The 12,602-nt window shown below is 40.0% G+C and overlaps 1 protein-coding gene across 1 annotated transcript; it reads right to left on the bottom strand.

Moving 5' to 3' along the window:
- Positions 1–10,926: 10,926 nt before the first annotated feature.
- LOC306664292 (sperm motility kinase Z-like) lies at positions 10,927–12,372 on the bottom strand (the record flags this gene model as incomplete). The annotated part of the gene is made up of 1 exon (XM_079145133.1): positions 10,927–12,372. One exon carries the CDS (start codon positions 12,370–12,372, stop codon positions 10,927–10,929), a length of 1,446 nt encoding a protein of 481 aa, XP_079001259.1.
- Between the last annotated feature and the right edge of the window lie 230 nt (positions 12,373–12,602).

Genomic DNA, 12,602 nt, shown 5'->3' with positions numbered 1-12,602 from the left:
CTTTTCTACCTTATTGATTCCTGCTTCAATCTTTACTATGTCTTTTGATTTCTCATTGTGTTAGTCAGTTTCATGTTACTGTGACCAAAATACCCGACAAGAACAACTTAGAGGAGGAAATGTTTATTTTGAGCTCAAGATCTCAGAGATTTAGTTCAGGGTCAGGTGTCATTGCTCTGGACCCAAGGTGAGGCAGCACATCATGGCAGAAGGACGTGGTGGGACAGCATTGTTCCATTCATGGTGGCCAGGAAGTAGAGGGAAGGAGAGAAAGGGCAAGGGACTCAGGGAACATTAACCCTTCCAGGGAACACCCCCAGTGACCTCATCTCCTTCAGCCTCCCTCCATTCCTACAGGTACCCCCCCCCCCCCCCCGTCATTCACTTAAACCAGGATGGACCAATTAGGTTACAGCTTGCTATGGTTCGAATATGAGGTGCCCCCAAAAAGTCCCATATTAAAGCAGGAATGTTCGGAAGGGAACTGATTGGATTATAAAAGCCATGACCTAATTGGTCCATCCTAATTTGAATGAACCAACTGGGTGGTAACTATATGAAGGTGGCATTTGGCTGGAGAAGGTGAGTCATTGAGTCATGCCCTGGCCAGGATTCCTCTTCCTGCAGTCCCTCTCTCCCTCTCTCTCTGTTCTGGCTTCAACAGGCAAAACTGAACTTCTGTGCCTCACTTCCACCATGTGTGCTGCCTCACTTCAGCCCGAGGATGGAGCGGGCCATCATGGGTTGAACCTCTGAAACCAGGAGCCAATATAAACATGTCATCTTCTAAGTTGTTCTGATCATGTATTTTGTTTACAGCAAAGAAAACTTAAAATAACACACAGCTCTTACAATCTAATCATTTCATGTCTCAATATTCCTGAATTAACATAGGAACTTGGCCGGGGGGCGGGGGGACACCTCATATCCAAGCCATAATACCCACAGTAAATTTTTTCCAATTTCCTACATTTAGTGATGCCTGCTTTATTATGGTCTTTAGTGGAAAGAGTTTACAACTAGCTACAAAGAACCCTCTAAATTCATCTGTAGCATTCTTTGATGAGATTCTATATGCAATAATGATTATAACTTATTCTAAATATTATAATAGTAATACTGATGATATTACAAATATGACTATTACACTGCCAACAGCTTTTTAAAAATATAGAGGTATTCTTAGTAGTTTAACATTATTTCAAATCTCGTTTTGTTCAGAATTCAATTCTGTGTACATTTTAGTTATAAATAAAATGGGTTTCAGGACTGGGTTTGTGGCTCAGTGGTAGAGTGCTCGCCTAGTATGTGTGAAGCTCTGGGTTTGATCCTCAGTACCACATAAAAAATAAAATAAAATAAAGGTATTGTGTCTACCTACAACTAAAACAAAATATTTTTTAAAAAAGAAAATGGGTTTCATTGTGGCACATTCATACATGCAAACAACATACTTTGATCATATCCCGAAATTCCCTCCCCTACTGTTCCCTCCCCCAGGTCCCGTCCTCGGCTCTAATAGTCTCTCTGCTACTTTCATGTTCTCCTTTCTCCCCTCTGGATTCCACATATGTTTATGCCACACTTATCGTTCTGTGCTTGTTCAGCACATTTTTTGGTTTTCTGAAATATCTGGTTAGAAGGGTGTTTGATTCTATTTTTATCATTAATTTACAGCTTTCTGCATTGTGATCTGAGATAAGCTCCAATGATACCTTTTTCTTTAATTATTAGGTTTTTTTTTAATTTCGGTTTTTTAAATTTCACCTAATACACATACAGTCTCTGAATTAAATGGATTCTTACAATTTTTAAAAAATTTTACACTGACCCAAAAGCAACACATAATTCATAGAAACCATGCTTTGAAATGTTCATTTCTCCTGGGCCAGTGATATGCAGTAGCTAAGCAGTATGAGACGCTCATGCAATGCCTACAAACACCAGAGAGCAGCAGCTCCCTCAGCCACAAGATCACCAGCGGAAACAACTGACATTCAACAGTGCACTGTGCTCCTAATGTCATATGGTATTCTCTAACTTAGGTATCTTAAAATGCATTTTTGACATGATATTTTCCACTTCTGATGGGTGTATTGGAACATAACCTATCCAAAGGCAAAGAACATCTGCATAGTCACTTTCTTTCAAAAGTCAAATAATCACCAACCTAGAAGAAGCCCTTTTACAGATGAATGGATAAAGAAACTGCGGTTTATATACACAATGAAATATTATTCAGTCATAAAGAAGAATAATATTACAGCATTTGCAAATAAATGGATGGAATTGGAGAATATCATGCTAAGTAAATTAAGCTAATCCCAAAAAAACAAAGGCTGAATATTTTCCCTGATAAGTAGATGATGATATATAATGGGAGGGGGGGAATGGAGAGTGAGAGAAGAATGGAGTAACTTTAGATTATGCAGAAGGAAATGAGAGGGGGTATTAAAAATGGTGGAATGAGACAAACGTCATTACTCTATGTACATGTATGATTATACGAATGGTATGAACCTACATCATGTACAACCATAGAAATGAAAAGATGTACCCCATTTGTGTACAACGAATCAAAATGCAGTCTGTAAAAAAATAAATAAATGAATAAATAATTCACACAGAAAATAATATTTAAAGGAATAAAATTAGCCAATAAAAATAAAGCAACAAAAAAGTCAAATAATCAAATATTTTTTATCTAGTTCATGTGTAATGGATTGATAGAAATGAATCAAATTCTCCTGGTCACTGTGTTTTCTGATATCTACAAAATTTTGGGAAGACATTTACTTTATCTTGATATTATATTGCTTGATGATTGTTTGATATAAAGTCTAATTACATTTAATTGGGGATTGAATGTTTGGCACATCTGTGTATCTGATTCTCTCCTTGAGATTAAACTGTATTAGTTTAATGTTTCAGTGCTTTTTATGTATTTGTTTGTTTTGCTGTTGCTCGAGTTCACAGCAAAACTCATTTTTGATAAATTTTTATGACATTTTAATGTTTTAGTTTTTAAAATAAAACTAAATATGAGAGTCTTATATTTTAATTGATGAGTCTGACACTTTTCTTCATTGTGTCATGTCAGTGAACAACTTTGGTCTTATTTCAGCAATTTTGTATTTTTAGCATTTTGATATTGTTGTGTTATTTCATTTTAATCTCTTTTAATCCTTTTTCTTTGTTTCATTCTTTTCTGACACTCAGAAAAAAAGTCTGATTTAATTCTTTTAGTAATTGCATTGTGGTATTAAGACAATTATTCTTCTTTATGGCTGAATAATATTCCATTGCATATATATACCACAGTTTCTTTATCCATTTAGATCATGTAGATGGAAATGAGAGGAAGGGTGGTTATGAAAAATGATGAAATGAAACAGACATCATTACCCTATGTACATGTATGATTACATGAATGGTATAAATCTACATCGTGCACAACCATAGAAACGCAATGTACCCCATTAGTGTATAATGAATCAAAATGTAGTCTGTAAAAATAAAAAATAATTAAAAAGAAGACTATAATTAAGGATTCTTTGTTAATTAAGAAACAATATAATGTCCATTGCTTTCTTGTAATAAAAGATGAATAAAACAGGGGGTTGTTCAAGATGGCAGAATAGAGAAAGTTGCTTTCCTGGCTGCTCTGTGGCATGAAACCAAGTAAGCAGATAGGCAGCTTCTCAGCAAGATGGGTGAACAACAACAACAAAAAAAAAAAAAAAAGGAAGGAGACTTTACTAGAATATAATATAGGATATTTAAAGCAAATCAGGGACTCAGGAGGAAGGATATAATAACAAAGGAAGAAATTCCCAGCACCACTGCTGCTAACTCAGCTGAAGGCACCAGCCACAGCAGTCCCTCCAAGAGCAATGTAGAAGGATAGGGAATGAAAGAAACTCGCAATCTTAGGAGGACTGAGGTGTGTCTGGGTAAGGAGAATTTAGAGATCAAAGACGCTGCCCGACTAAACTGAAAGATGTGCTACACAATGTCCTTGTGCAAGAAGCTGCATCTCTCCCTGCTGCATGTAGAGGACAGTGGAAGGAAACATTTTGCAGCCACATCACAGGGGCTGGCAGCTGGGGGAGCTGATTCCTGGCAAACCCGAGTTTGGCCAAAAGTACAGGTCTGGCAAACCCACGCTGGAGGACCATAGAGTGTGCCTAAGTGACTGGGAGAAAAATCAAATATGGAGAGGGTTTTACACAGGGGAATACTGACCATGGAAACCGACCTGGCTTCCTCCTCTACCTCTGTATTAGTCAGGGTTCTCTGGAAGAACAGAATCAACAGGAAGTATGACTACAAAAAGGGGATTTATTTGATTGGCTTACACGACCAGATGCTGGATAGTCCACAATGGCTGCCTGTAGGCTGGAGAGTTGGAAGAACCAGTAGCTGCACAGTCCAAGAGGTGGAAGCCCCAGAACAAGAAGGATCAACAGTGCGACCCCAGTCTGAGACCAAGGCTTCTGGAAACCACCTGAAGAATCACTGGCAGAGTGCACTTTGGAAGAGTGAAGAAGTGAGAGTTGAATATCCTGAGATGATTGAAGCAGTAATCGAGAACCTGTGGAAGAAGAGTTGCGTTTGCATCTGCTTCTGCTTCCTTCTTCTTCCAACTTTTATTCCATCCAAGCCACCAACCTATTGGACAGTGCTGCCCATGCTTGGGGAGGGTCTCCACTTCAGTTCACTATCCCACATCCCAGTCATTCCTAGACAGGCCCTCATTGACACAGCCAGAACCTCTTAATCATCAGATCTCAAATACAATCAAGCTGACAATTCAAATTAACCACTACACCCTTTGATCTGGCTGCTTGCAGGACTAGCTAAGAGAGGTGTGCATGGCTGGGAATTTGAAAGGGCAGGGCGGGAGGGATTGAGTTTGGAGACTGAACCCAAGACCAGGAAACATAGGGTCTGCAAGTAATGGAGGAGTTGGCTCCTCCACTGTATGAGTGGAACCCAGGGAAGATCTCCAATATGCAGTCTTCCAGGATGGGCCAACGATTGCTGGGCCCTGGAGGTGCAGGGATTTAAAATCTCCAGACCTATTGTCATTCAATGAACCCCAGGAGATTACCTAAGCCTAAACCCTGGCTCCAAGAGCTTTGCCTATGGACTACCTCTCTCACTCCAGCAAGCGCCCCTGAGAGCGGAGCAGACATCCCACTCCAGCCAATCCTACCTACACGGCTTGAGAAGAGAAGCTGAAAATCTTTTGAACTCCAATAGAATCAACTCTTTAACTTTTAATTGAAATTTTTTTTTTTTGGATTTTCATGGACATTTATACATATTCATATTTTTTCTCATTTCTACCATTTTAAGAGAGAAATTTTTCATGGATCAACATTTTAATAAATGGTATGTTTGATTGGTATATTTCAGTTTTGTTTTGTATTCTTTTATTTTTAATTTTTGAAATTTTTACTTTATAAATGTATTTTTCCTCCTACCTATATGTTTACCTTGATCTGTTTTTTCTTCTGCTTAGTATTCAATCTCTATTGTTATCTCTTTCATGCTTGCTTTAATTTTTTACTTGTTTCTTCTCTTCTCCTCCCTCATAATCATCACATCCTATATCACTCCTGTTCTCTCCCTCTCCACCATTTGAAATTGTAAGCATTTGTGCAAACTTGCTGTTTTTATGTGAGGCAAACAATGGAGCATCTACATACATTAACTACCCCTTCTCAATTTCAAGAATCACATAAAGGTACACTCATACATTGCTGGTGGGCCTGCAGATAGGGGCAACCACTCTGGAAAGCAGAATGAGGATTCCTCAGAAAACGTGAAACAGAACCACCGTTTGGGCCAGCTATCCCACTCCTCAGTTTATAATCAAAGGAGTTAAAAATCAGCATACTACAGTGATACAGCCACATAATGTTTACAGCAGCTCAAGTCACAATAGCTAAACCATGGAACCAGCCTAGATGCCCTTCAACAGATGAATGGATAAATAAAATGTGGCACAAATACACCAGCCTTAAAGAAAAATGAAATTATGGCATTTTCAGGTAAATGGATAGAACTAGAGAATATCATGCTAAGTGAAATAAGCCAACCCCCGAAAAGCAAAGGCCAAATGTTTTCTCTGATAAGCAGGTGCTGATCCATAGTGGGGGTGGGGGTGGGGGTGGCAAAGAATGAAGGAACTTTGGATTGTGAAGAGGGGAGTGAAGGGAGGGGTGGATGGTGGGGATGGGAAGGACAGTAGAGTGAGACAGACATTCCTACCCTACATACACGTATGATTACACTACTGGTATGACTCAGCACCATGTACAGCCAGAGGAATGAGAAGTTATGCTCCATTTGTGTACAATGAGTCAAAATGCTTTCAACTGTCATATGTAACCAATTAGAACAAATAAAAATTGGTATTAAAATAATAAGAAGAATTGCCAGACTATCTCTGTGGTCCAGTTAAAAAAAAAAAGAAGAATCAAATAGACCACCACACAACAATACTGGGTGACTTTAACATAACTCTCTCGCCAAATACCAAACAAAATCCACCAAACAAAAACTAAACCAAGAGACTATAGAACTAAATAATATAATCAATAATATAGACTTAACATACCTATATAGACTATTTCATCCATTGGTGAAAGAATATACTTTCTTTTCAGCAGCACATGGATCTTTCTCTAATAGACCATATCTTATGCCACAAAGCAACTCTCAGCAACTACAAAAAAATAGAGATAATACACATTCATATCAGATAATAGAATGAAATTAGAAATCAATAATAGAATAAAAAATAGAAGCTACTCTAACACCTGGAGACTAAATAATACACTATTGAATGGTGAATGGGTAGCAGAAGAAATCAGGGATGTAATAAAAAATTACTTAAAGGTAAATGAGAATAGTGATACAGCATATCAAAATCTCTGGGACACTACGAAGGTAGTGCTAAGAGAAAGTTTAGTGCATTGAGTTCATTCATTAAAGAAGAAAGAGTCAATGAATAAATGACCTAACATTACATCACAAAGCCCTAGTGAACGAAGAATAAATCAAAACCAAAAGCAGTAGAAGACAAGAAATAGTTAAAATCAGAGCTGAAATCAATGAAATTTAAACAAAAGAAACCATTCAAAAATTCAACAAACCAAAAAATTTGTTCTTTGAAAAAATATATAAAACTAATACACCCCTAACCATGCTAACATTGAGAAAATATGTGATGAAATAATAAAATATGGAATGAAAAAGGAAATATCATGACAGACACTACTGAAATACAGAAGATAATCAGAAACTATTCTGAAAATTTAAACTCAAATAAAATAGAAAATCTTGAAGACATCAACAAATTTCTAGAGACATATGACCTACCCAAACTGAATCAGGAGGACATACACAATTTAAACAAATCAATTTCAAGCAATGAAATAGAAGATGCCATCAAAAGCCTACCAACCAAGAAAAGTCCAGGACCAGATGGATTCTCAGCTAAGTTCTAAAAGACTTTCAAAGAAGAATTAACACCAATACTTCTTGAATTGTTCCATGAAATAGAAATGGAGGGAACCCTTCCAAATTCATTCTATGAGGCTAGTATCACTTTGATACCGAGAACAAAGACACATCAAGGAAACAAAACTTCAGACCAATATCCCTGATGAAATACATGCAAAAATTTTCAATAAAATTCTGACAAATCACATCAAAAACATTTTTAGAAAACAGTGCTCCACAATGAAGTGAGGTTCATCCCAAGGATGCAAGCCTGTTTCAACATATGGAAATTAATAGACATGATTCATCACATGAATAGACTTAAAGATAAGAATCATATGATCATCTCAGTGGAAGCAAAAAAAACATTTGACAAAACACAGCACCCCTTCATGTTCAAAACACTAGAAATACCAGGGATAGTAGGAACATACCTCAACATTGTAAAAGCTATATATGCTAAACCCAAGGCAACATCATTCTAAATGGAGAAAAATTGAAAGCATTCCCTCTAAAAACTGGAAGAAGACAAGGATGCCCTCTTTCACCACTTTTATTCAACATCATCCTTGAAACTCTAGCCAGAGCAATTAGATAAAAGAAAGAAATTAAAGGAATACAAATAGGAAAAGAAGAACTCAAACTATCGCTATTTGCTGATGACTTGATTCCATACTTAGAAGACCCAAAAATTCCACCATAAAACTTCTAGAACTAGTGAATGAATTCAGCAAAGTAGCAGGACATTAAATCAACACCCCTAAATCAAATGCATTCCTAGTGCATTAGTGATGATCCACTAAAAGAGAAATTAGGAAAACTATCCCATTCACAATAGCCCCCCCCAAAAAAACAAATACTTGGGAATCAATCTAATAAAAGTGGTGAGAGATCTTTACAATGAAAACTACAGAATGCTAAAGAAAAATTGAAGAAGACCTCTAGAACAGGGATATCCCATACTCCTGGATAGTCAGAATTAATGTCAAAATGGTCACACTATTAAATGTGTTATAAAGATTTTATGCAATTACTATTACTATCCCAATGACATTCTTCATAGAACTAGATAAAAGCAATCATGAAATTCATTTGGAACAAAAAGAGACCCAGAATAGCCAACACAATCCTTAGCAGGAAGAGTGAAGCAGGAGGCATCATAATACCAGAGCTCGAATTACGCTACAGAGCCATAGGAACAAAACCAGTATGGTATTGGTACCAAAACAGATATGTACACTAATGTTACAGAATAGAAGACCCAGAGACAAACTCTCATAAATACAGGTATCTCCTATTAGACAAAGGTGCCAAAAATATTCACTGCAGAAAAGATATTCTGTTCAATAAATCATGCTTGGAAAATTGGAAATCCATATGTAACAAAATAAAATTATACCCCTATCTCTCACCTTGCACAAAACATAACTCGAAGTGGATCAACAACTTAGGTACTAGAATAAAGACCCTGCATTTAACAGGAGAAAAATTGTGCTCAAATCTTTACTATGTTGACTTAGGAGCTGACTTCCTTAACAAGACTCCTGAGGCACAAGAAGTAAAATTAAGAATCAATAAATGGGATGGATTCAAACTAAAAAGCTTCTTATCAGCAAAGGAAATAATCAATAATATGAAGAGAGAGCCTACAGAATGGGAGAATCTTTACCACATGCATCTCATATACAGCATTAATCTCCAGGAAATTTAAAGAACCCTAAAAAGTTAACACCAGAAAAACAAATAACCCCATTAATAAATGGGTTAAGGAACTGAACAGTACTTCACAGAAGAAGAAATACAATTGATCAACAAATATATGAAAAAATGTTCAACATCTTTAGCAATTAGAGAAATACAAATCAAAATGACTCTAAGATTTCACCTCACCCCAGTCAGAATGCCAATTATCAAGAATAAAAACAACAACAAATGTTGATGAGGATGTGGGGGAAAAGGTGCATTCATACAATGCTGGTTGGAATGCAAATTGGTGCAACCACTATGGAAAGCAATACAGAGATTCCTCAGAAAACTTGGAATGAAAACTCCATTTGACCCAGTTAATCCCACTTCTTGAAATATACCCAAAGGACTTGAAATCAGCATACTACAGTGACACAGTCACATAAATGTTTATAGCAGCTAACTCACAATAGCTAAATTAGGGAACCAACCTAGATATCCTTCAACAGATGGATTTAAAAAAATGTATACAATAGAGTATTACTCAACCTTAAAGAATGAAATTATTGCATTTGCCAGTAAATAGACAGAACTGGAGTATATCATGCTAAGTGAAATAAGCCAATCCCAAAAAACCAAAGGCCAAAAGTTTTCTCTGATACTCAGATGCTAATTCATAATAAGAGTGTGGGGCTAGGGAAAAATAAGAGTTACTTTAGGTAGAGGGGAGTGAAGGGAGGGGAAGGGTTAGGGGGTAGGAAAGAGTGTGGAATGAATCAGACTTTATTACCATATATACATATATAACTATATGACTGGTGGGATCTACATCATGTACATCAGAAGAATGAGAAATTATACTCCATTTATATAAGATGTGTCAAAGTGCATTCTAGTGTCATGTATAATTAATTAGAACAAATAAATTTAAAAGCTCATACATACCCACTGGCCCACATCTTCCTTCCCTGCACACAGTATCATGAATAGAATGCTGTACAACATGGTGGTCACCCATGCCTTCTCAGATGTGACTTCTACGACAGTTGCCACCCCCCCAATGTCCACACACCAGAGGGATGGATTTCCTCTGGCCACGGTCACCACCTAAAAGTCAGTCATGTCTATACTGACTCCAGGGGAGAATCGTGTCCATCCACACTGGGTCAAGGGGAGTGAGTCTGTCAGCACTAGGCCAGAGCAAATGAATGCTCTACCTGGCTCAGGTGAGTGTCCACCTGCACTGGCTCTAGTGAGTCCCCATCTATTCTGCTAAAGGCCAGTGGGTATCTGCACTGGAGGAGGCGGGGTGGGGACAGTGCTAGGCCCTGGAGAGCAGGGCTGGAGGCTCCTGCCTTCACCCTGAGGCCCCTCCTTTTTATAATCAGCCTTCTTTTCCATCTTTGGAACAATACTTTTATCATACTATTTGTGTGAAACAAATTTATTAAGAAACATCTCAGAAGAATGAGAAGCACAGAGGAGCAGGGCAGGGGCAGAGTCCCAGGGAGAAGAGTCTGATGTCATCTGCAGGTGGGGGCAGAGGAGGTCCTGATGTCCTGGTGGATGCAGAGGTGCTCTCGGCTGGGACCCCTGCAGAGGAACCTGAGGTAGGTGGCACGTCTTGCTCCTGCGGCTGCTCAGAGTCCACATGACTGATGCCCACACAAGATGTCAGGGTCCACAGAGCCCAGGGTCCTCTGGCTGTCCCCTGGTTCTGTCTGGTCAGCTCTCCCCTCCGTTGGAGCCACACTGTTTGGGGACATTTCTGCCCTCCTGGATTGGAGCCACCTTACTGCTGACACATGGCTCACAGCAGCACAGTTGTAGCACACAGGCAGCAATCCTCCCAGTCACGCGCTTCCAGAGCTTTCTGTTGGCATGGGGTTGCCCAGAATCAGGCTGGGAGGCTCTATCAGGTGCAGGGGTCCTTGATGGAAGGCAGTGCAGGTGAGTGGCCGGCAGGCTGGCACTTCTGATGCCCTTCTGCCCTGACTGTTTGGCCCCCTCAGGTAGCAGAAGCTCACAGGGTAAGGGGAAGGTGCAGAGGGCAGGCTCACTGGGGCTCCTCTTTGTGGGGACAGGGGAATGAGAGAGATCCAGAAGGCATGGGCGAGGCTTAATCCTGGGAGGCACAGGCTTCCCCTGGAACATGCAGCCTGGCCCCTGGCTTTTCTGGTGCTGAAGGATCAGGTAGGTGGCCATGGTTGTACTGAACTTTCTCTTGGCCAGGGACACCCAGGTCATGTATGGATCATAACCCATATCAAACAGGATTGTCATTATTTCTGTGTCTGGGTGTTTGAGGGGTGCCTCACTAGAATCATGGGGTAAATATTGCTCACCCTGCCTCAACCATAGGTGCTGAAGGATTTGCTGGACTGTGGGTCGCTTCCTGGGGTACACAGCCAGGATTTTGTGGATAAGCTTTCCTGCTTCGATGGGAACCTGAGGAGGGATGCGGTACATTGCTAGTACGATCTGCCTCAGCATTTCCTCATCAGTGGGCCCCCTAAATGGGCGCTTTCCTGTCAACATAAAATACAGAATGACACCCAGGCTCCAGACATCTACTGGGGGGCCCTCATACGCTTGCCTCAGGACAAGTTCAGGGGCAAAGTGTGAGAGAGTGCCCCAGAACTCATTCAGTTTCTGTCCGGACGTGAACCTGGCGCTGAAGCCAAAGTCAATGAGTTTGGGGTTGCCTCTGCCATCCATCACGATGTTCTCTGGCTTCAGGTCTCGGTGCACGATGCCCTTGTCATGGCAGTAGCTCACGGCTCCCGCTATCTGTCTGAAAAGTCTGCGGGCCTCTTCCTCCTGCAGGCCACACTTTGGGACATGGTCATAGAGTTCTCCCCCAGCTGCGTTTTCCATCACGATGTAGATGTTCCTGTGGGTCTCGATCACCTGAAGTAACTGAATCACATTGGGATGCTCCAGGGTCCTCATCACATCTGGTTCAGAGAGGACAGGGAGGTTGTGTGCTACCTTCCGCAGGACTTTCACTGCCACCTCTGCCCCAGTGAGGTGATGGCGGGCTAGTTTTACCCGGCCAAACGCTCCATGCCCAATGTCCTTCAGAACCTCATACTGGTCTCTGACAATGGCCTCACTGAAGGAGCGGGGCCTCTGCAACACTGCGCTAGTCTGATTACTTTGTCTGTACATCCTAACCCAGAACACCAACTGGGGATGCTAGCTAAAAAAAAACAGTAATAACAGACCCCCCCTCCAAAAAAAAAAAAAAAAAAAAAAAGGCAAAAGCAAAAACAAGACAAAAGAACAAACCCACATCAAAGAACTAATATCCAGAGACTACCAACCACCAACTGCCAACCGCCAACCGCCAACCACCAACCACCAAACACGCTATCTGGAGTCTGACAGGTCACCACTAA

This window comes from Sciurus vulgaris (genome assembly GCF_902686455.1).
Source record: "Sciurus vulgaris genome assembly, chromosome: 6".
In the NCBI taxonomy this organism is placed as follows: Eukaryota; Metazoa; Chordata; class Mammalia; order Rodentia; family Sciuridae; genus Sciurus; species Sciurus vulgaris.
This window is presented reverse-complemented; position numbering and strand designations above follow the sequence as displayed.